This window comes from Protopterus annectens, chromosome 6.part0 (assembly GCF_019279795.1).
Source record: "Protopterus annectens isolate FY-2018-M chromosome 6.part0, PAN1.0, whole genome shotgun sequence".
Lineage (NCBI taxonomy): Eukaryota > Metazoa > Chordata > Ceratodontiformes > Protopteridae > Protopterus > Protopterus annectens.
In genome coordinates this window covers 1,442,546,330-1,442,571,203 of record NC_056737.1, presented here as the reverse complement: position 1 = coordinate 1,442,571,203, position 24,874 = coordinate 1,442,546,330, and the positions used below count along the sequence as shown (strand labels likewise).

At 41.6% G+C, this 24,874-nt stretch overlaps 1 protein-coding gene across 1 annotated transcript in view; it reads right to left on the bottom strand.

The window, feature by feature from the left end:
• Positions 1-24,874, bottom strand: part of THSD7B (thrombospondin type 1 domain containing 7B) — a 6,482,604-nt gene that overhangs the window by 181,195 nt on the left and 6,276,535 nt on the right. The window contains exon 25 of the mRNA XM_044074964.1: positions 11,476-11,649. Within this exon, the coding sequence (XP_043930899.1) occupies positions 11,476-11,649 (174 nt within the window). The remainder of the gene's footprint in view (positions 1-11,475; positions 11,650-24,874) is intronic.

The following is a 24,874-nucleotide window of genomic DNA, read 5'->3' as shown; positions in this document are numbered from 1 at the left end:
TTTCCAGACATAAAGGGTCTCACCATAACTGCTTCAAGGATAACAAAAACAATGAAACACATTAGAAAGCACCAACTCTAGGTAACCATGAATTTGGTGTTGTCAGCTTTGTACCAGTGTATTTTGTAACATGATGTCAAATTGACAACCATGGAAACCAGTTGTCCAGACCAGAAAAATGACAGTGATCTTACAAGTATCTATAGATAGAGGAATAATCTGACCAGACATATATAAGTCAAAATCATGATGTCTGTAGTGATATCTTATTAACAGCAACAGATAAAAGACTTAGCCTGAGCATAGGGACTTGTGAAACACTTGCTGGGACAGATTGCTTGACATATAGAACTGTGAAGATTCTGCTTGCCATTTTCAGACAATATGGGCATACCTAAAGAGACCAGTTGGCATAATGTTTAAGGTCTTTGCCTCCCTTGCACAAGATACAAGGTTTGATCCTGACCTCTGAACAATGCCTATTTGGATTTTGCATGTTCTTCCTGTGTCTCTATGGGGTTCCTCCCACCTTTGAAATACATGCTGAGTTTTTCCATCTCAAAACTCACCAAAGAATGGAGCTGTGGGGAGCAGCACAGACTCTGCATGGTGCCCTATGGGGAAGAGTTATACAGACCAACCGCTTTGGGCATCTACTGTAGTGCACAGTATCCTCAATATAGGAGAACATGGATCATAGACTGCATGCCGTGGTAGGGCTAGCCACTTCATGGTGTAAAATATGGCTCTAGGTGATTCTGTCATGTTGACTAATGTTGACAAAATGGGCATGGGTAGTCACCAGTGATAAGTGGGTTGAGGAGCCAACCAGTGGTAGGGACCCATGGTACCGGTGGGAGGGGTTTATGTGCTCGTATTGGAAAATGCATTCCCACCATAAAGCCCAGCATCCCTGGATCAATAACTTACTGGCTGGCTGGTGTCTAGTGACCCATCCTGGGTTACCTAGGATAGCTCTGTTGAATGAAAGCTGGATGTAAGCCAATCAACCTGCCACACATAAACTGAGAATTACTACACTTAATGTAGGATCACTGATAGGATGCAGCTTGGAAGTGGATCACATGATGATACAGAACAGGCTGGATATTCTATGTATCCAAGAGACAAGATGGAAGGGCAGTGCAGCAAAGCCACTTGGCTTGGGATCCAGAGTCTAATACTCAGGAGGGGGGCAGGCTAGAAATGTTGTGGGAACTGTGGTGAGACAGAGGCTTCAGAAGTCATATGAATTAATGACAGAGTCATGGCAATCAGACTCCAGTGTTATGATAGGGCAGTATTCATAATTTCTGCCTATACCCCACAGCAGGGCTGTGATAGTGAGGAAAGGAGTGAATTCAGACAGCAGTTATAGGACCTAGGACAACATGAACAGGTGTTGATAATAGGTGACTTGAATTCACATATCAGTACAGACAGAACAGGATATGAGGACTGCCTAGGTCCACATGGTGGTGGTGGGGGGAGGGGGGGTGGCAACAGGAATAAAGAAGGAGAAGGCATTCTAGACTTCTGTCTGGCAAATGGCTTGATAGTAGCCAACACATGGTTCAGAAAGAGACACAGTCACAAGATCATATACATGAGTAGCCAACATGCAACTCAAGTAGACTTCCTTCTAGTAAGAAAAAGGCATTGGGGTAGAACTGATGATTGCAAAGTCATCCCATTGAAATAGTTGGCCCACAGCATAAACCACTAGTTGTCAAAATCATCTGTTTTGGGTGGCACTGGGCGGCACAGTGGTGCAGCGGTTAACGTTGTCACCTCACAGCAAGAAGTTCTCCGGTTCGATTCTCGGCTGGGGTGCCTTCTGTGTGGAGTTTGCATGTTCTCCCTGTGTTCGCGTGGGATTCCTCCGGGTACTCCGGTTTCCTCCCACATTCCAAAGACATGCATCTGGAGCGTTTCTCTCCGGGCCTCCGCTGAAAACAGGCTCTGTGGAACCTAGTCGGACATTCCCGGTCAACAAATGTTAAATAAATAAATAAATAAATAAATAAAAAATAAATAAATCTGTAAGCATTGGTCAGAGAAGGCTCTAAGATCAACAGAGACAAGGCTGAAGAGCTGGAAGTTGACTGGAGAGAAAAGACAGCAGTTCAAGGAATTATTCAGGGCTCTAGTACCCCAAGAAGATGAGGAAATAGGTGGAGTTGAAGAAGAATGGCAGCCCCTCAAAATAGCATGTGTTAGGACTAAAGAGCAGATACATGGCTGAGACAGGTATGGAAATAAGGTACATAAGGAAGCTGGTGGTGGAATGCAGAAATCCAGGAAGTCATCAAAAGAGAGAAGGAGTGCAGGAAGAAGTGGGAGACAGAAATGACCGACTAGGCTAAGAAGGACTACTGGTTGGCTAACAATGTAGCTAAGAAAGGTGTTGCAATAGCAAATAATAGGGCATTGGAGGCACTCTACCAATTTCTGGAAAGTGACTCAGTAGCTGGTACAAAGAAACTATATATGGTTGCAAGGCAAAGACAGAAAGAAAAAGAAGATAGTCAGACACCCTTCATAAGGGATGCCAGCAAAAATCTGCTCAGCAGTCCACAGGACATCAAAGGCAGATGGAAGGAATATTTCCAGCAGCTTCTGAATGAAGAAAACCCCACAGAAGCTGTATTGCCCCAGAAACAGCCTATGATGAGAGAAGAAGAGGAGCCCACACTGGAAGAAGTAATAACAGCTATAAGGAAATGAAGCCAGGGAAAGCAGCAGGCTCAGATGAGGTCACAGCAGATATGATAAAGATGCTGGGTGAGGGAGGGGAAAAATGGCTCCTGAGGGTACGCGTAGCAGTGTGGAGAGAAAGGCATATTGCAGATGACTGGAGAATAAGCATACTTGTGCCAGTGTACAAGAACAAAATGGACAACTGTGGGCAGTACATTGGAATCAAAGTCCTATCACATTGCATGAAAGTTCTGGAAAGGGTGATTGATAAATAGGTATGCAGAGTAGTAAAATGTAAGATGAGAAACAAGCAGTTTGGATTCAGATCAGGATGCAGCACAACTGACCCAATGTTTGGAGTGAGACAGATAGTTGAAAATAAGCTAGAGATGAGGAAAGAGTCCAACTGGGAATTCCTAAACTTGGAGAAGGTATATGATAAGGTCCCATGAAAGCTGATCTGGGCATTACTACAGTGATTCAAAGTCCCAGAAACATTGGTAGAATTAGTGCAGGATACGTACAATGACCCAGTGGCTCCAGTACAAACAGTGTTTGGTCTCACAAGGGGTTCCCAGTGGGAGTGGGTATTTACTAGGGTTCAGCTCTGAGCCCACTGCTGTTCATACAGGTGATGGATGCATGTTTAAACCTGGAAGATGCTGACATTTGTGCAGTCATAGAAACCTGATTCAAAGCTGTGGAAAGCACCCCAGCCTTACCTGGTTACTCATCCTGTCATACTTTCAGACCCTAAACTATAGTCAGCAAAGCCACAGGAGGTAGAGTTTCAATATATATTAAGGACACACATACCCCCAGGCTGGTCAAACAGTATGACACACAGAAGAAACTCCAGGTGCAGTTAACCATTGACAAGACCCCTATTCAAATCATAGCTAGCTATAGGCCCCCAAATTTGACTCAAGATGCCCAGTCCACCTATCTGGACCTCTACGAATCTATCAAGATTCAACCCTTTACCCTGATCCTGGGTGACTTTAACTACCCAAGCATAGACTGAAAAAAAAACTACTCATACCAGAACACAAATGCCAAGAGATTCCTTGATTTTATCAATGCAAGTGCCTTGGAAAAACTAACTGATACCCTCACAAGAGGTGATAATATCTTGGACTTGGTATTAACCAGCATACGTAACCACTGCAGTACCCCTACAGTATCATCCTTCCTGGTAAGATCCAACCATAAAACGGTCATTTTCAAAGTCACCATCTCCCCTGAGACCCATCTAGCTAGGGTCAAACAAAAAAACTTCTACAAAGCTGATTTCAACCTCCTGATGGATGGTATAAACAGCTCAGCTTCACAGCCCCCTCCCCCTCTGTAGGAACTGGCATCAATGTCCAAATCTACACCAAAGTACCATATAAGCATTTATATAGATGCATGGAATCAGAAATACCCAACAGGACAAAATCATTCTCAGCAAGGAAGAGTAAACCTGTCTGGTGGACATCTGCATTAAATAAACTATATGACAAAAGGAAAAAATTTCTGTCCAGGAGCAAGAAAGAGCAGGTGCCCAATTGGAAGCAATCTTTCCTTAGGCTGAACAAGCAAAGAAGAGCACTAGTGAAATCCTCTAAAGCCAACTTTGAGTCCAAATTGGCCACTTCTACTAGAGACAATCATAAGGCCTTCTTCACATATGCCCACAATCTCAAAGGAAGCACCCAGATCTGTTCAGAACTGGAGGTTAAGGACACCACATACACAAATGCTGTAGATATAGCCAACCTACTGTCTGACAGATTCAGTGAAAACTTCACCCCTCTGTCTCCCCATCAGTAAATCAGGACATCCCCAGTACCTGACCCCTCCCTTTATCTCTAGGGAACAGGTTATCCTTTTAAAAGCCAAAACATACAGCCTCCGTGGGATCCTGATAACATCTCAGGCTGCATCCTACATGAACTCAGGAATGAACTTGCAGCACCATTAGGCACTCTATTCAACCAAAGCCTGAGTACTGGCTTTGTCCCAGCTGAGTGGAGGACAGCCAGTGTCATCCCCTTACACAAAGGTGGAGTATTCATCGATCTGAGAAATTATAGACTCATCATCCTAATTAGCCTGATCTCTAAGGCCATGGAATGGATTATCATGGACCTCATTAACAGGGACATTGGCAACCTCTAAACACTCGATCCCACACAGTTTGGCTTTGTCAAGGGGAGGTCATGTCTGTTAAATCTGGTGGACTTCTTTGAGACAGTCACCAAAGCAATGGACAACAGGAAGATGGTGCACACCACCTACTTTGACGTGGCCAAAGCCTTTAACGTTATTCCCCACTTGGGCATAATAGATAACCTCTCTCAATTAGGCATCAATCCATATGTAACCAGATGTGTAGCAAACTGGATCATGGATAGAACCCACCTAATCAAAATAGGAGATGCCACCTCAAGCAGTAGACCTGTCACGAGCAGCATACCCCAGGGATCAGTCTTGGGGCCACTGTTATTCGGGTTATATTTCTCTGAGGTGCAGGCCAGTGGGCTATGGCTGACCAAGTTTGCCGATGACTGCAAGCTGGGTACAGTCATCAATTCTCCACATGATGTGGACATCCTCCAAGGGAGTCTCACACAAACATATGACTGGTGCCAGAAACGAGGCCTCAACATGAATGCCAAAAAAATGCATCATCATCCCCTTTGGGGAGAGTGACATCCCCACATATTATCACATTAATAACAATGTCCTAAGGATGCAATCAGTTGTGAGAGATTTGGGCACCCAGGTTGATAGCAACCTGAGTTTTGACCACCACGTTGCTTCCGTTGTACAGAAAGCTTTCTACATGGCCCACCTCACAAGTAAGGGTATCTCATCCAGGGACAAGGAGGTCATAACATCCCTGTATTTCTTCCTTATAAGATCAATTATTGAGTACAACACCCCCTTCGGCATGTACCTCACAAAGCACATGAAGCAGCTGGAGAGACCAAAGAGGTTCCTCACTAGGAGAATCCAAGGCCTCAAACATCTACCCTACACAGATAGGCTAAAATCCCTGTTCCTCTCCTCAGTTTCATAGGTTCATAGGTTGGTAATAGGCTATCGGCCCTAGGGGCTATACAAGCCTAGCCAAACAATTCCCCAGATATTTCTTCCCACAATATTTACTTCCCTGGACCACTGTCTACAGACTCCTCAGAGGTGACCTCTGTCTGACATACAAAGCAATCTTAGTCCCCACCTTGATGGGACAGCTGCATATCCACAAGTCAAGAGCCACTCGAGGTCTGTGACATCTACAGGACTTGTTAGCGGGACAGATTTGTTTTCCAGAGACTTCCCCTTCTGAGGAATAGACTCCCTCTCCATGTTAAGCAGAGTACCTCATTATCCCTTTTTAAGCACAACCTGGATAACTGGATGGGAAACAGAAAATATACCCCTGGGATTCCACCTTTGTCCCTGTTGGACAGGAGCTTTGGGTGCTGACTTGTCTAAACATGGGCTAAACTCTTGGCTAGGTTTATAAGGGCCTTAGGGCCAATAGCCTAGTAACTTCCTATGATTTTATGATCCTATGAGATAGTGACAGTTAACGCAATACCCCGACCCCATGTAGAAAATGGGAAAATGGGGCTGATGATGATGGTGATGATGATAATGTAGGTAAGTCCAATTAAATAAGTTTGTGAAGGAGCAACTTATGACTGACACAATCATATGCTCTTTTTGGTATATAAAAAGGCCTATGGTTCATAGGTTTATTTTAGCCTAACATCTACCAGGGTCTTTACAAGCCCATGTTATTGCTCTTGCAATACCCAGGGTATTATATATTTAGCAAAGTGTACACATTGTTCTGGATTCTATATAGGAAAAACTAAATAGAAGCTAAAGGAGCGAGTATATGAACACAACTCAGACATTAAGAATAAGAATATAAAAAAATTGTTATTTAAACATAAACAGATATTTCCAGAACACTCCTTTATTTATTTATTTTTTTTGTTATCAATGTAGCATTTCGGGTCTATATTATTTAATCGAATATTTCTAACTTCGAATACCATATGGCTGACACAATTTGGTCGAAGTTAGAAAACTTCGAAAACGGAGGAAAAAAAAATTACCTATGATGTTAAAGCAGGGGGGCAAGCTCCCGTGCACCTCCCACAGCCCCAGCTCTTTAAATATACCAACTCCGAGATTGCACTACAGTGCAGTAAAGGGAAGTCATTCCTTTACTGCATTATAGTGCAGTCTTGGAGGTGTCTTCAACCATACTGTGTTGGCCATATGGTATTCGAAGTTAGAAATCTTTGACTGAATAATATAGACCCAGTATTTCAGAATGCTAGGGGTGGACCATGGGAAGACTTGATTGAATATAAGTAAATGTTGTGGCAATTGAAGTTAAATGCTGTCTTCCCATGTCTTAATGACTATATATCTATTGCCAGTGTATTGTATTTAAAATCTTATAAAGTGTGAAAGAAGAAGTGAATAATGTATATTTTTTTATTATTGTTTATTGTTTTTAATGACAATATGTGAATGTTTTTTAGATTGAGAATTATGGATTAATTAATTTATTGTATAATTGTTGTATTACACCTAATTATGTGGAGTATAAATATGTTGTTAACTTGCAGAAATATAATGAATTCTGAAGAAGTCATTGGGTACAATCTGACAAAAGCACTTAATCCTTGAATAAAACATTTTGTGAAATATACAGTTTTTCCCCATATGGAAATGCTTTTCTCAAGTGAGTAGCAGATGAGGTGACAGAGTTTTGGTAAGCTGTTTGTTTGCCGAGCTTATGCACATTCCAGAAGCAAAGGACAGCTCAGTTCTGATATGCAATGTATATCCTACTGACAGAAGGTGCTCTCTGTGTGTTCAGAGGAAGGAGAAAAAGGCAGCCAATTACTTTAGACTTCAAGCAGGTTTGGTCTCGACTGCCCACCTCCTGCCAGAGGGGGGCACAATTGTCTAATTATGATGCTTGGGCAAGAACAAAGAGTTTCTATGATTCTCACCTAACCATGAGATGCTTGGCTGATATCCCAGTGGAACAAATGGGCCAGATGGGTAAAGAAAAAAGATTCACTCGGTTTATGGGAGACTAAACATTTTTTGGGGAGGGATTAATGGGAGAGCCATGAGCCCTAGTGGCACAGTATACTCCACATTCAATCATGGTTTTAATATCTGTATGTAGACCTTTTGGTAAAAGGCCCCTCTTAGACTCAGCCCGGAATAAAAAAAGCAGAGGAAAAAGCCAATATGAGGAGATCACAATAATGTGGAAGAAGGGAGATGACAGTGGAAGTGAGACATAGATTTTTACTTACTGTCATAGACTATTTGAGGGTGTCACCCTGTCAAGAGGTAGAGGATTTTGAGAAAAGTGCATGGACAGAAAGGAGATGTATTTTTTCCTGCAGGGGTAAAATAAGAAGGTTGGAAATGAAGAGAATGGAAGGAATGTTCTGGACTTCCATGGCTTTAGCTCAGTGAATAGAGGTAAAAAGAAGAGGGTAGTTATTACGATAAAGACAACTTTAAACAAAGTGGTGAAATATTTGAAAGACAATGATTTTGGCATATGGGTAGACACAAAGGGAAGCTGATGAATGTTTTGCAGTATTTATGGCCCCAGTTCAGACAATCCAGACTTTCTGTGGACTTTTTATGAATAATATGAGTAGAATGCACCATAGAGGGAGAAATATAGAGTGAAAGTTGAGTATTTATATGTGATACAGCCTCAGGACAACTTCTTATATCCATGATATTGTTGAAATAGGAAGAATAAGAAGGATGGGTAACTGTATGGAGAAGAAAGTATCTGCAGGAGAAGAGTTCTTAGGGAGGAGATGTTCCTTAGTGAAAGTGTAGGGTATTAGGGATTCTGAGATATGTGGTGCTTGGAAAGGTGCTCCAGGGGTGAAGTTTGCATTAACATGTTTGTAGTAAATTGGAAATGTCTCTTGGGGCAAAATGAGTGGTGACTAGGACAAGTTCTGTGCTTTGTTGGGCACTGTGCTTTAATTTTCCTAACATAGGTAAAGAAGGATTTACAGTTATCTGTATCTTTAGAAACTAACTTAGATTCATGGGTCGCTTTAATAGTCCTAATACTAATTTGCCAGTGCCCTGGTAATACTGTTATATTATTTATGTTATGAGGATAATTTTTGTAAATCAGATATCATGGTTTCAAGTAATTTAAGTGTTGCGATGAAATCTTTAAGGCAGAATTGCAGACTTTGGTGTATCTACGTAGGGGAACATGCTGTTGTCACAGCCTGGGTATTTTGCAATGATTTATAAATGACTGGCATATGGCATTTTATACAAAAGTACCAATTATAGGGGTTCATAGACCTTCAGTGGGGGGTGCATACATTTTATATTACACTTAATTTCCACTGGAAGAAGGCATTTAACCCTCTGTTCAATACAAAGAATTCAGAACTCTCCCAGAATATATATCATTGCTGAGTTCTGATTACAAAAGACTAAAAGATTATTATAGTTCTCCGGGATGAAGAGTACTTTTTAGTTGTAACCTATCATGACTCAAATGACATGATCTGAAGCAGCTAATGTCATGGAGTCTAATTTAGTAATGTGGTTCTCTGATGTCCCACGGGGTAAAACAACAGACTTAGGAGAGTTTTGTTAGATAATTGTCCCATTGCCATTGTCAATAAAAGTTTTAAAATGAAGTGTAATAGTGGAATAACAATTATCTTGTATGCTTTGGTTCAAACTATAGGTGTTCATATACCTTCACTTTCACTCAGAAATTTTGCATTATACTTGACTTGAACTGTGAGTAGGTATCTGGCTTCCACTCAGAATGATGAATGCAAGTCTATGGTACCTCTTTACTAAGCTGCAATTACATCAGAAGTAAAAGTTGGATGTATTTCTCCTGAATAGAAAAACTTTTTTGACTTGAATTGTAACTGCCTCCTTAAAGCAGACTCACATGCAGTAAAATCCAATATATGAAGATAAACTTGTGTGCATGTTTTTACACCTGGAGCTACCAACTAAAATGCATTCTGCAGAAAAGATCATGGCATATTCTTTTGAGGCATTTTTTTCTGAATACTTCTAATGATTTCAGAGATATGGTCCTATGTGGCTAAATACCAACAATAATGTTATATAACAATAAAGGCGCCCTGCTTTCTGTATTCGTTTGAAAACAGAAGTGCAGATTTCACATTCTAAGTCATATCATTAGTGACATCTTGAAAGCAGAAGTAGAAATAATATTCAACACATAAAAAGTTATATTGCTTCATTATAAATGTTATAGCAATATACATGCATATTTTCTTGTTCTGACAGGCATGCAAATTTCAGATTCTGCTAGCTGCTTTTCCTGTTTATCAGATAATACAATGTACAGTAAAAGTATAACAATCCACGTGATTCGGCAGGGAAATTTAATATGAATAGCTACGAGTACTACAAAGATGTCATCTGATACTAAGATCAAATTCAGGCCACAATAGCCTTTTGATATTGACAAATGCAACTTTTGCAAAACAGTTAGCTGAAATAAAAAAATGTAGGTTTCATTTCTCCTGATTGCACGAAAGCAAAAGGCAACAAATTTGTCAGCAGCTTGGCACAGAGGGATAGAGCCCTGACTATAGTCAAGACTACATGAGCTCAAATAGAGACTTGGGCACCTGAGGCACTGGGGTGAGGGTGTGCCCATCCTTGGTGGGTGAGAGTGCTTGCTTGGAGCTTTTCATATTTGATTTCTTTTATAAGTCAGGGACATGGATAGGGTATTGTTCTTAGGGGGGAGGAAAGATGATACTGGATGAGTCACCATTATGGATGGAGAGTAAATCAGAACCTCACCATTGCATGCACACCCATAGGCTGCCAAGATGCAATCATGCAGGAAAACAGGAAAGACAGGGCATAGTAAAATCTCATCCCCCCAACAGCAATATGAGGTGGCACCAGGATGACTTGCTCTCCTCAACACCCTAAGAAATTGTCAGAGTAAGTTCAGAGAAGTTACGAGAGGCCAAAACCCTGACCCAGTGGACAACGAGAGGTGCTGCTGGCAGTGCGAGAAAAAAATTAAAACACTATATGTATATATATATATATATATATATATATATATATATATATATATATATATATAATGTGATTTCAGGCATAAAAGTGATATTTATTGTCATGATTTTTCAAATTAAAATTCCATATGTATTTTGTTTCCTTTACTTTTGATAGTAACAACACAGTCTAAAGTATTTTGCATGTCATTACACCTGTAATATTCCTGAAAACTTTCCAGAAAAGTTATAGACCATCTTGGAGATATATGCAGTCATATACAGAGAAAAAAACTGCCAAAATGATCAGTAGTTGGAGACAGTTCTCTGGAAAGTGATTAGTAGCAAAGGGATAGGCACAGGGCATGGCCAAACCCCAAACTGCCGTCAGCAATGAACAGGCTAAATATTGAAGACTCTATATTTAATTTATCCCAAGGGAAAGTAATGCTTCAAATTCCAAATCATCCTTTTGAAATTTAGTCTCTGATGTCCCAGGCTTATTTTAAGCCCATCCAATCATGGCTGCAAGAAATGAAATGACAATAAATGAAAAGACATTATAATGCCTTTCCATATTTATGCAGACTGCTTTTGTAGTTGTTTTTTCTTCACATTTTTTAATGAAGATTGCATGTATAAGCTAATGTTATGAATGAAAAATTAAGTAAGTGAAATCAGTTACCACTGCATGGTCTTGTTTCAAAAATTTGTTCAGGGCAATCACTTTGATTTTCAAGGGATTGCATGATTACTGCCTTGGATCTTGACTGTCGACCTGTGGATTCAAAGCTTCTCTGATCGATGCATGTCAGATGACAAGAACTCCAAGAGGACCATTCGGTTAGATGACAGTCACCTATTATTACAAAAGAAATGCAAGGAAAAGTTAGAAATAGGTAGTGAAGACATATGTTGCAGACCTTTTTTGTCAAATACATGCATTAGAAAGTAATAGATTAAGGGTTCAATACATTCTAAAAATGTTTATAAATGAAGCAGTACTAGAAAAAAACAAGGAGTACACAAAATGTCAGCAGGACCCATGACTTACTGTCTGTCCTTAATACCCAGACTAGATCCAGAATATGTTTACAAGATTTGTTAATGCTCATTTAAAAGCATTTGTTAGCCACATGGAATAAAGGCAAATAAATATATCCATGCTAGTTTTAAAGACATAGATCAAAATGTTTTGAGCTTTACCTGCTGCACTGTCTTGAATGTTATACTTGTCCTACTACGTAAAGACCAGTTAGAAAGTTATCAGTAGCATAACAGCATGAGTGTGTTATATATAGCTCCTTGATAACCTATGTCAAATGAATCTATGCGTTGTGGTACATACTGTTTCCAGTAACTTTACCACTAACTTGAATCTGGTATGTCTTATGCAGTCTGGTCAGCAAGAAACAAGGAGATATTAAATTACTACATGCATATTGATTTATTCATTTAGTCATTCAGTCATTAATTCATTTGGCAGTTTTTACTGATCCAGTCTATGCTTTTCATACACAACATGGGATGCAGATTATAGTAAAAGGGGGACAGCTTACTTGGAAACCTTTGAAACACTTGTGCTTTTTAACAGTAATAGGCTCTTGTCAGTTAATGAATGAAGGAATGAATGCCACTGAGTACTCAATATGTTGGCCTGAAAAAGGCTTTGGAAAATAGAAAACAGCTGCAAGTGGCAATTTAATCCTGGAGCAAGTACTTTTACAGTCCAAAAAGTGAGCAATAGACTTTAAGACTTAAGGAATCAGGGTTTCCACCAGTCTATAACCTGTGGTAGAAATATCAGAATCAGGCTGGGAGGATGGGAAGAGATCTAGTTATCACATGTGAGTTACTGATTTCAGAAGCTATGAGCCCGACATTATCAGTTTTGATGTTCTCTCCAGTGAAATTCAGACTTATTTGGGATAAACTCTGATCCCTGTTTCCCCTTCATACCTGTCTGTTCCACATACTCCCTCATAACTCCCTCTCAAACAACTCTATTCAAAATCCTTTCAGCACATTCCAAGTTAAAAATCTAATTTCCATTGGTCCTGACAATATCTCTGGATATGTGCTGAGAAGTGTTAAGTCCCACCTATCAAAACCTTCCATCAGCTTTTCAGCCTATGTCTATCCAATGATTATATCCCAACGGTGTGAAGAAGGTGGTATTAATCCTGATCCTGGGAATTACATGACTAGTAATGATGTCACTGGTATTATTTGTGAGGTTATAGAACATATTATAGCTGAACTAATAAACAATATACATGGCCTTATATCCCTCAAGACATAGTAGTTGGGCTCTACAAAAAAGGTAGATTATGCCTGCTCAGTTTATGTAAGTTCCTTAAAAGGATTACCAAGGCCATGTATAATCAGTATATAATCCACACCCCCACTGCTTACTTGATCCTTGAAAATGCTGTGGATGCCAACCCCTGTACTGGGTTTATTGACAACCTCTTCCATTTCAACATTAACTCTTAGTTAGTTCATGGGATAACTAATTGTCTAACAGAAAATGCCACAATTAATGTCAAAGTATTTGCTCGAGACAGAAGCACTTTACTAGTGGTACGCCACAAGTTTCCTGCCTGGCCACCATTCTCTTTGGCATATGTTTCACTGTCAAGAAAGCTTGATATCAAGGGATAATAGATAACTAGGTCTGCTGCAGATTGTAAACTTGGCTTGGTTGTCAAATTTCACTTTGATACTCAGATACTCTCCATCAAGGGTCTGACAAGATAAATGTCTGGTATGTTGATCATGGGCTTGCACTCAACACCAAGAAAAGCAATATATTTTCTTTTGGCAAATCTAGAAAGTTCACTACGTGCCATATCAATAACATTTCACTTAAGTCTGACTCTGGCATCACAGACTTGGGTGCCTGCATCTAAAACAAACTTGTTTGACTGTATCTATTTAGACCAGAAAATTCTAGTACAGTGTACAACTCATCCTTTATAGTATCTCCTCAAGGTACCAACTCAGTTTATTAGGCCCACCATTGAATATAATACCCCTTTGGCATGTACCTCACTAAGCACCTAAATCAAATTGAACAATCTCATGTTACCTTACCAAAAAGATCTCAGATTTTAAAACTCTTAGCTACTCTGATAGACTAAAAGCCCTATTCCTATTCAAAGTTTTGTTTTTGTATATTATCAAGAGAGGTTATTTCTGCTTAGGTCTCCATGCTCTGAATGACCCTGTACTCTTTGAATTCCATCATGAAACAAACAATATCCCTGGATATGTGCTGAAGACCAGCATTAAAGCCAACACCCTAAACTGATACTACCATATTAGCAATACCAGTTGGCATGTCAAGTACCCAACCCTAAGTATCCACCATGTCTGGAATTAACTCCACTTTATAGATCAAAGTACTTTCCTGGCAAACTTTAAACCTTGTTTTGATGACTGAATAGGTGATCACAAATCTTCAACTGGGATACACAGAAAAGATCTACTTAATGGGGGACACTATAAACCTCTCTCCAGTATTGTGTGGCAGGTTTGATTTTTCTCACTGATGTCCTTAGCTGTAGTCTTAGAGAAAATGTATGAACTTTTGAATGTCTGCTTCTGGCATGTGAAGTATTTCACAAAAGGATAGACTGTCAAGATGGAGAAAGGCCCGAGGACCACAAAAAGACTTTAGCCCTGTCAATGAAGTTAAATAAATTGACTATATTATTTTCTTAGATTTGACAAACTAAAGTAGATGTAAAATGTATTAGTCCAGTCCAGAAATGTGTTACAGCAGAAACAGAACCAAATGATACTGCAGTGAATTTACAGGTGTATCAAGTCCAAAATAAAAATCAGTGGTAAGGGGCCATCAAAAAGATATGACTTCACTTTAGCCTGTCCCAACTAGCACAATATATAAATGCCTAAATAGGCTTAAACCCACAACCCATGCCACTGACAAATTACCTGCAGAATATCTAAAGATTGTAGCCAAAGCCATCTCTTACCCAGTCTCCATCCTCATTAGTCACTCTTTATCAGAACAATGTGTTCCTTCTCTGTGGAAAGTCTCACAGATAATACCACTCCACAAAGGAGGTAACTCTGTGGAACTATCTAATTACCATTCAATTGCTATTCTATCCCCCTTATCTAAAATCCTCAAAAAATGTATACATTCCCAAATAATGCAGTATCTCCTCACTACTAAAGTGCTAACCAACACCCAGCACAGACTCTGTCCCAATCACAGTACTACCACAGCCCTTATTAGCTTTACCAACACAGTAAACTAACATCGAAACAACGGTAACCTAGTATCCACTGTATTTCTAGATCTCTCCAAGGCCTTTGATACTGCCTCCCATCCCAAACTGCTTTCTTCTCTCACTCTGATCTTAATCTCAGCCACTCCAAACTAGGTAGATAACCCCTAGTAGCTTGGGGTGTTGGGCTTAGGCAAAAACTGCTTGTATGAGTAGATGACAGGAAAAAAAAAACATATACCCTTCTCTGACATGGAGATCAGAACCTATTAAAATGTTTCTGTTCCTTTTATTTACTTATTGTTTAATGTGGTCAGACACTTTTACACTCCTGTCACATTTTCAAGGACAGTAGGAATTAGCACACTCATGAACCAAATCATAGAGGAAGAGAAAATGAAAATATTAAGAGATTCAGTCACAGTTAACACCAGGAAAAAAGCAGGTTTGATGCACTAAATCATTGTAAATATGCTCTACCTTTTCACTTACAACAACTTATCATAATAAATCATGTGCTCTCTTCTGGGCTATTTTAGAAGCTTTGATTCTTGGGAACTTTACCACCTAGGAATTTAGTCAGCTTAAAATATTATTTTTAAGTGTACCACAAATGATATAATATTAAATGTACCACTTATGTTTGCATAAATCTGCATAAACAACTAGGTATTTCTGACATTTTGGGACACGGACAACTCAGTTAAGTGGGTATTGTAATATCAGAATTGGTGATAAGACAAACAAATGGAAAGGCAGAAACAACAAGGGTATAATGTGGCTAGGTGATCTAAATATTCTTTTGCTTCCTTTAGGTACGCATACGGATCATCTGGATTTTTCACAAAAATCAATGGAAAGGGATTGAAGTCAGGTGACCAAAAGCATTTAATTCAAATGCTGTTCGGTAGAAAACAGATTGCCAAAAACACTTTTTTTTATCTTTGTGGTTGATCTTTTACCCACTATTGTGGAGCCTCAGAGTTGGTATATATAAGTTGTGGGAGAAATGGAGTCTCCTCCCACATGAAGCTTTTTGTTGAAATTGTTGAAAACGTTTTTAGACAAAAATCCCTGGAAAATACTTACAAATCATTGATGTTCTGTTGGAAGTGTCTCCTGCACAATATATAAATAACAGGACTTGCTCTTAGAAGATGAACTTGAAATGCATGTGGAATTAAAGGCCACAAATGTATATGCCATTCTGCTTAGGAAGCACAAGACAGAAGTGAAGGAAATCATAACTGGCTTGAAAAAATATTTGGACAGAACATTGTGAAGAGGAGCATAAATTGGAAGGTATCTCAAAAAACTTACAAAATTTCATTTAAAAAAAAAAAATATTGGTGTCCATTCTTTGATGTTACCAAGCAGCTTAAGACAATTGCAGCAAAGGTTTTGCATCAGTGCCAAAAGTGGTAGGTATCAAAATAATTTAATTGCACCGTACAAATTCTAGCTATGTATGAAAGTTCAGCCACTATGACATATAATGTCGACATTAAATCTGATATGTTAAAAATCTAAATCTGAGGTGCCTGGGATGAACATTTTATGCTGTACTGCAGTGTGGTTTATGGCCATGAATGTGTCCATGAGTTCACTTCATGCAGGACGCAATCTGTTGATGTTGCATTCCCTAATGACAGAGAGCATAACTATGGATGGACTTTGAAAGACAATTATTAGACAATTTCGGAAGGGGGCAATCATGAGATAACTATGTTTTTTTTTTCATGTGATGAAAATTATGTAAGTTTTCTTGACAAATAAATCATGTCCATGATTTGTGGGCTAAGTTATAGGGTATAGTCAATATGACATGAGAAATTCCCCAGCCATATAATACTTAGAGTAGACTTACAATTGCCTCATGTACATAGACAACCCTCTCATCCTTCCACCAAACACTAATAAATGTGACAGATGCAATTATACAGCCAAACTGGAGGCTAAGCTCTCTCAACCCAAGACTGGACCAGGCAGTCAAGAGGAGAAGGGAATTACTTGCATCACACCACCAGTCTCACATACACCTATGAAACCAGCACCAGCAAAAAACACACATAAATACATGAAAACATACTTGGAGGCTCTAAATAAAAATCTGCAGAAGCAACAGAGACCTCCAAAGCAGACATCCAAGCAATTTCCACCCCCCAACACAAACCATGAAACACACACTTCACAAAACCAGTGTGCCACAAAATCACAGCCCTTAAGGCAAAATAACATACCCAACACACTAGTAATAGGTGACTCTATAGTCAGGCACAACGATGTCCCACTCACTAGGCTGAACAAGGAGAAGGTTACTGTTAGCTGCCTGTCAGGTGCCAGGATCCGCCACATAACACAAGCACTCAGGTTACTCCAGAACAAGTACAAATATGACTCTGTCATTGTCCATGTTGGTGTGAATGACCTGAGCCGTACCTCCCTGGACTACATGAAAAAAGACATGGAGGAGCTCTCTGATCACGTAACCCAGGCCGGTATGAACCTGACCCTGAGTAGCATCCTGCCCTCACCAAGAATGATACCACGGTATAGAGACAAAATGATCAATTTCAACAACTGGCTAAGCTTCTGGTGTCGTTCAATGGGAATCCAGTGTCTATCAGCCTGGGATGACATGATCAACAAGCCACGCTGCTTCACTAGAGACGGCTTGTACCTGTCACACTTAGGTTTTTGAATACTGGCCAAGGCTCTTGCCACCCCCATAGTGCCTTCTTTAGGCAAGGCTCAAAAGACAAACCCACCATCGAAAATTGTACAAGTAACAAAAAATTGAGGGTAATGCTACTCAATGCCAGAAGTCTAAACCTCAAAATGCACGCACTCGATGCACTCCTCAGTATGGAAAAAATTTATATATGTGCAGTAACAGAAACCTGGTTTAAGGCTCCAGAGAGCACCCCATCACTACCAGGCTACAACTCACACCATACATTTCGGCCACAAAACCCAGACTGAAATACAAAAGTCAGGGGAGTATCCATATTCATCAAGGATACCCACACCTCCAGGTTATTGGCACAGCACGATGCTTCAGAGATCATCCACATGCAACTAAAAACAGGCAAAACTGCTATTCAAATTATAGCTTTCTACAGATCACCCACCATGTCTCAGGACCCCCACTCCGCATTCCTGGAAACACTGGGAAACATAACGGTCTTACCAAACACCCTGATATTGGGTGATTTCAATTACCCAAACATTATCTGGGAGAACTACTCAAGTACAAACTCCCTTGCCCAACATTTCCTAGAATTTATAAACTCAAATGCCCTGGATCAACTGGTCAACACCCCCACCAGAGGTGACAACTTATTGGACCTGGTCATCACCGATATGGGTGACTGGTGTTCCACACCAGAGGTCAACCCCTAGCTGATTAGATCTGACCATAAACTAATCACTCTGGATATCCACATTCTGCCACCACCCCTGGTCAAAGAAGCCACCTTGAAAAACTTTTCAAAAGCAAATTTCACGTTACTTAAGACCAATGTGGGAAGTTTCAAACCCCCATGCTAAAGGATAACGCTGTCCAAGCTGCAAAATCCTTTATTAATGCACTCTATGGGCACCTACAAGAATGCATGGATTGTGCTATCCCAAACAAAACCAAGACTCACTCCTCCAAGAAAAGGAAACCAGTCTGGTGGACACCTGCCATAAACAAGCTATACAATAGAAGGAGGAAACTAGTTCAGAAAAGAGTAAAATCCCAAGAAGGGAAGACATCCCTGATCATGTTCCCTCATAAAATCATCCAGGGCTAACTTCAAAAGAAAAATTGCCATGGACTCCAAAGATAACCACAAGGCATTCTTTAGATATGTCAAGAATCTAAGTGGCAATTCTCAGATCTGCTCGGAGTTAGTGCAGAATGGCACAAAATACACTGAAATGACCGATATAGCTAACATTTTGGCAGACAGGTTCAGTGCAAACTTCACCCCCTCCTCTCACCCCCAAAAGGGCCCATAACTATACCAGAAGAATGTAGTGCCCCTGAAATCACAGTCACTCAGGTTAAAACAGCCTTCTCCAAAGCCAAAAAACACAGCATCAATGGGACCGGACGGTGTCCCAGGCTGCATCCTACACAAGCTCAAAGATGAACTAACCCTTCACCTAAACACACTGTTTAAATTCAGCCTCTGCACAGGCTATGTGCCCACAGACTGGCACACAGCAACGGTTATTCCACTCCACAAAGGTGGAGCCACAACGGACCCCAGAAACTATCGCCCTATAAGCCTGACTAGCTTGGTCTGCAAAGCTATGGAGTGCATCATTATGGATCTCATTAAGAGAGACATTGGAAACCTCCAAACACTGGACACTACCCAGTTCAGCTTTGTTAAGAGCAGATCATGACTCCTAAACCTGGTGGACTTATTTGAGACAGTTACCAAGGCTATGGAAGAGGGAAAGGTGGTCCACACAGCCTAACTAGACCTTGGAAAGGCCTTTGACACCATTCCCCACTGAGGTATTATAGACAAGCTCACCATCCTGGACATAAACCCCTACATCACGAGATGGGTTGCCAACTGGCTCATGGACAGAACCCACATGGTACGAGTTGCGGGAGCTAGGCCTGACTCTAATCCAGTTACAAGTGGCATTCTCCAGGACTCAGTCCTAGGACCCCTCCTGTTCAGCATATACTTCTTAGAGGTACAGGCAAGCAAAGGAGGACTATGGCTGACCATGTTCACAGACGACTGTAAACTAGGGGCTATAATTGACTCTCCGGCTGACAGACATCCTCCAAAAGGGTCTCACTAAGACAGATATCTGGTGTCAAAACCATAGCCTCAAGCTAAATGCCAAAAGTGCATAGTCATCCCCTTTGGAAAAAACAAAGTACCCACAAATTACCACATTGGTGGTAGCCCCCTAAATACAGAAGACATAATAAGGGATCTGGGGACCCAAGTAGATAGTAACCTCTCCTTTAATAATTACCTTGTCAAAGTGGTTAGAAAATCCTTCTATGTGGCCCACCTAATCACAAAAGGGTTTTCATCCAGATCGAAACAGGTAATTGGGCCCCTCTGTGCATCACTCATCAGACCCATCATAGAGTACAATGCCCCATTTGGGATGTACCTTACAAGACACCTGCAACAACTGGAAAAACCACAGAAGTACCTCACCAACAGGCAGTGCCAAAAGGCCTCAAGCAGATGCCCTATGCAGCTCAACTGAAGAAACTCCAGCTGTACTCGGTTGCATACCGCCTACTCAGAGGTTATCTCTGCCTGACATACAAGACCATGTCCAACCCAGAATTGATGGACATGCTCCACCTAAAGAAAACCATATCCCCTCAAGCCACATGCTCCAGGGATCTAAACCTCACCACAACAATAAACAGGATGTGTTGGATAGATAGATTCCTATCTTAGAGACTTCCCATGCTCTGGAACAATATTCTAATCTACATTAGGCAGAGCTCCTCACTAACCCTCTTCAAGGGAAACCTTGAAGAATGGATCGGAAACAGAAAGTTTACCCCAGGGATCACTTCAATGGCTCTGCTGGACAGAGGCACAGGGAACTAATCTAAGGGGTGGCGAAAGCCAACACATTCTGGCAAGGCTTATAAATGCCTTTGGGCAGATAGCTTAGTACCTATCTATGAACATATGAACCTATGAGGCAGTACCATGTGCTTATGCAGTTGCACACTGTCAAGCTTGGAGACAAGCATGTGGGTCTGTTAGCCTGGGGAGACCCAGACAGACTGCATACTTGCAGCCCAGACTGCTGAGGTGGTTACTACAGGGAGGGAGCTACCCTGTAGCAGAGAGCCCGAAGGTGAGCCACAGCTGCTCATGGGTACTGATGGTCCCTTGGACAGAGTGACTGCAAAGTTAGAGGTGAGTAGTAGTACCCAGGCTGACAGTGAGGCACCACTGTCAGAGGATGCCAGACTTCCTGTGGAAGGAGAGCTGGGAAGGGTTACAAGGAGAAAGTTGAGACAGGCTCAGCTCTTAGACCCTACATTGCAAGGCCTGAGGCAGGTAGCTAGGGAGGCACCTGATTCTCAAGGAAAGAGGGGAATCTGTATACCAGGACAAAGGGTTACTATACAGAGAGTGGAACTCTGAGGGAGGGCTAGAAGGTGAGAGAGTGCAGCAGTTGGTAGTGCCTAGAGCCTACTGTCTTGCGCTTCTAGCCCTAGCCCATGATATTCCCTTTGCAGGTCATATGGGTATAAAACATACAATGAGGTGTATTATGCAGAACTTCTATTGGCCTGGAATTTCCAGAGATGTAACAAGGTTCTGCAGGACCTGTGAGCAGTGCCAAAAGGTAGGCAAGGCAGGAGACAAGGTGAGAGCTCCTTTGATGCCTTTGCCTGTGATTGAGGAACCATTTCAGAGGGTAGCTATGGATATTGTGGGTCCTCTGAGTATCCCAAATTCCACAGGGAAAAAGTATATCCTAGTGGTAGTGGATTATCCTACACGATACCCTGAGGCAGTGGCTTGTCCTCCATTGAGGCAGAGAAGGTGGCAAATGCCATTAGAGATTTTCAGCATGGTAGGTTTCCCAAAAGAAATACTGACTGACTGAGGTGCCAATTTCATGTCAGACCTGCTGGCTTGTCTGTGGAAGTCCTGCGAGGTGAAGCACATGAAGACCACCCCTACCATCCCCAGACTAATGGTCTTGTTGAGAGGTTAAACTCTACAGTCAAGTCCATGCTACGGGCATTTGCAGATCAGTTTAAGAGGGAGTGGAACAAATGTCTGCACCATCTGTTGTTTGCTTACAGAGAGGTTCCTCAGGAATCAACAGGTTTTTCACCTTTTGAGTTGCTGTATGGGCTTAGAGTGACGGGACCTGTAGATATAATTTGAGATGAGTGGGAAGGTGAGTGTGAGTCTCACGAGGATTCTGTTGTGGCATACATCCTAAACCTCAGTACAAGGCTCAGGGAACTCATAGGCTTGGCCCAAGAGAACCTGGCAGAAGCCCAACAACAGAAAAAGGTGTGGTATGACAGGAATGCTCAAGCTAGAGAGTATAATGTGGGGCAGCAGGTAATGGTTCTCATTCCTGTCAGACACAACAAGCTGCAAGCAGCTTGGGAGGGTCCCTACAAGGTGTTAAGAAAGGTAAGCGGTGTTAACTACATGGCAGAACTGCTAGGCAGACAGCAGAGGCACAAATTGTACCATGCTAACATGATGATACCTTACCATGATAGGGAGGCCCTTGTGCTGAGCATCTGCAGTGGATTGCAGGAGGAGTCTGAGGGAGATCTGGGGACTGATCTCTCAGTGAGGCTCGGGCTGACACCTCAACCTCAATGGAAGGGGTAGCAATGTCTCAGCAGCTATCTCCTACCCAGGTTTGAGAAATTCAAGCAGTGTTGCAGGAATTTGGGGACATGTTCAGTGGGAAACCAGGGTGCACCCACCTAGTGCAGCACCAGGTGGATACAGGAACCCAAAGGCCTATTAGGCAGGCCTCTTATAGAGTGCCTGAGAGAGTCAGACAGACCCTGAGGGAGGAGGTACAGGAGATGTTGGAACTAGGGGTGATTCAAGAGTCCAACAGTCTCTGGGCCTCCCCAGTGGTGCTGGTGCCAAAGAAGGATGGCAGCACCAGGTTCTGTGTGGACTACAGGACATTAAATAGTCACACAGAGTCAGATGCTTACCCCATGCCTAGGAGAGATGAGGCCCTTGAGCAGCTGGGTGGGGCTAAGTATCTTATATCCATTGATCTTACCAAGGGTTACAGGCAGGTGCCCTTTACTCCCAGCGCTAAAGAGAAGTCAGCCTTTGTGAATCCTTTTGGCTTGTATGAGTTTTACAAAGATGCCCTTTGGGATGACGTATGCCCCAGTGACTATCCAGAGGCTGGTAGATCATATCCTAGTAGGAGTCGGAGGGTTTGCCCTTGCTTACCTAGATGATATTGCCATCTACATCCATTCCTGGCCAGAGCACCTTCAGCATCTCAGGGAGGTGCTGGACAGACTACAGAGGGCAGGTTTGACCATTAAGCTGAGCAAATGTCAGGTGAGTATGGCGGTGGTCTCTTACATAGGACATAGAGTGGGGAGTGGTAAGATAAGGCCAGATCCTGCCAAAGTGGAAGCCATTCAAGCATGGCCTGCACCTATTACTAAAAATCAGGTGAGGGGATTTTTAGGGACAGCAAGGTACTACAGAAAGTTCATCCCCAGTTATAGTACCATAGCTGCTCCCCTCACAGACCTGATAAGGAAAAACAGGCCAGATAAGGTAGTGTAGACCCCAGCTTGTGTGCAGGCATTCCAGAAGCTTAAAGAAGCTTTGGGAGTACCACCTGTGTTAGCCAGTCCAGATTACAGCACATAATTTGTTGTGCAGGTGGATACTTCAAATCATGGGGTGGGGGTTGTACTTAGCCAGATTTCTTCAGAGGGTGAAGAGCACCCAGTGGTTTATCTCAGTCATAGGCTCCAACCCAGGTAGCAATGCTATGCAGCTGTAGAAAAGGAATGTCTAGTCATAGTGTGGGCACTGGAGAAACTTCAGCCTTATCTCTATGGAAGAAAATTCACTGTTATGACAGATCGCAAATCTCTAACATGGTTAAACAGAGCCAGTCAGCAAAATGACAAGTTGCTAAAATGGAACCTGGGGTTGCAAGCATATGATATGTCAGTGCAGCACTGCAGTGGGAGTAGCAATGCCAATGCAGATGGGCTCTTAAGACAGGGAATGGGGTAGGGATACTCAGATAGACCGAACCCTCTCAAGTGGCATTTCTCAAGGGGCACTTGAAAAACTAGCTTGAGTTCTCTGGGGGGGGGTGAAGACTGGTAGAGATGGATGAAGGCTGCCAGCCTAGTCAAATAGAATGTGGTACATAATTCTATCATTTGTAAATACTGTGAAATGTTGAAATGGGGTCTATATCAGATCATCGGAATGGCTCATTATAGAATGACATAACGTTGAACTGCAAAACCCGAACCCTAACAATATTGAAACCTCAAAACAGCGATTTTTTTTTCCCAGGGAAAAAAATTGCTGCTTCAAGAAACACACACACACCACAAGCACACTAAAAAGCAGCAATTCACACACATACATTTAAAAATTACATCTATCCCTACACTACACTGCACGAACACTACTATCTATCCACTTACCTTAACCCAGACCCTAACCCTAAGGTCCGTCACTATCACACACTCACCTCTCCCACACCCTAATCCTAACTCACTTAACACACCCCTAACCACAAATTCTATCACACACTCACCTCACCCGTGCCCTAACCATAATTCACTTAACCCGCCTCTAACCCCAAATTGTGTCACAATCGCACACTTACATGACCTGCGCCCTAACCCTAACTCACCCAACCCACACCCTAAACTGAACGTCCGCACAATCACACACTTACCCAACCTGTAACTTTCCACCGTATCGCTGAATACAGCGAAGCCACAACAATGGCCAACCGAATTCTTTCCCTAGGAAAGAATTTGGTTTTGTGCAGCTTCACTGTTTTCAGTGTTCACGATACTGGGTTTGATATTAGATCATTCGAAATTCTGCTGTTTTGATGATCTAATATAGACCCATTGAAATGCAGGCTTGCTTCTTAAATGAAAGAATGTGTTGTGAAAGGTTGAACTTAAAACAATGTGGCAACATTGCCATCTGCTGAAAAGAAAGCTAAGTCAAGCATTTCTTGTTGGTCCTTTAAAATTAAAATGATTTCATCACTGCCTTTGATGTTTACAAGTCGGATCCAGTCTGGCTACATGAATGTTTACTGCCT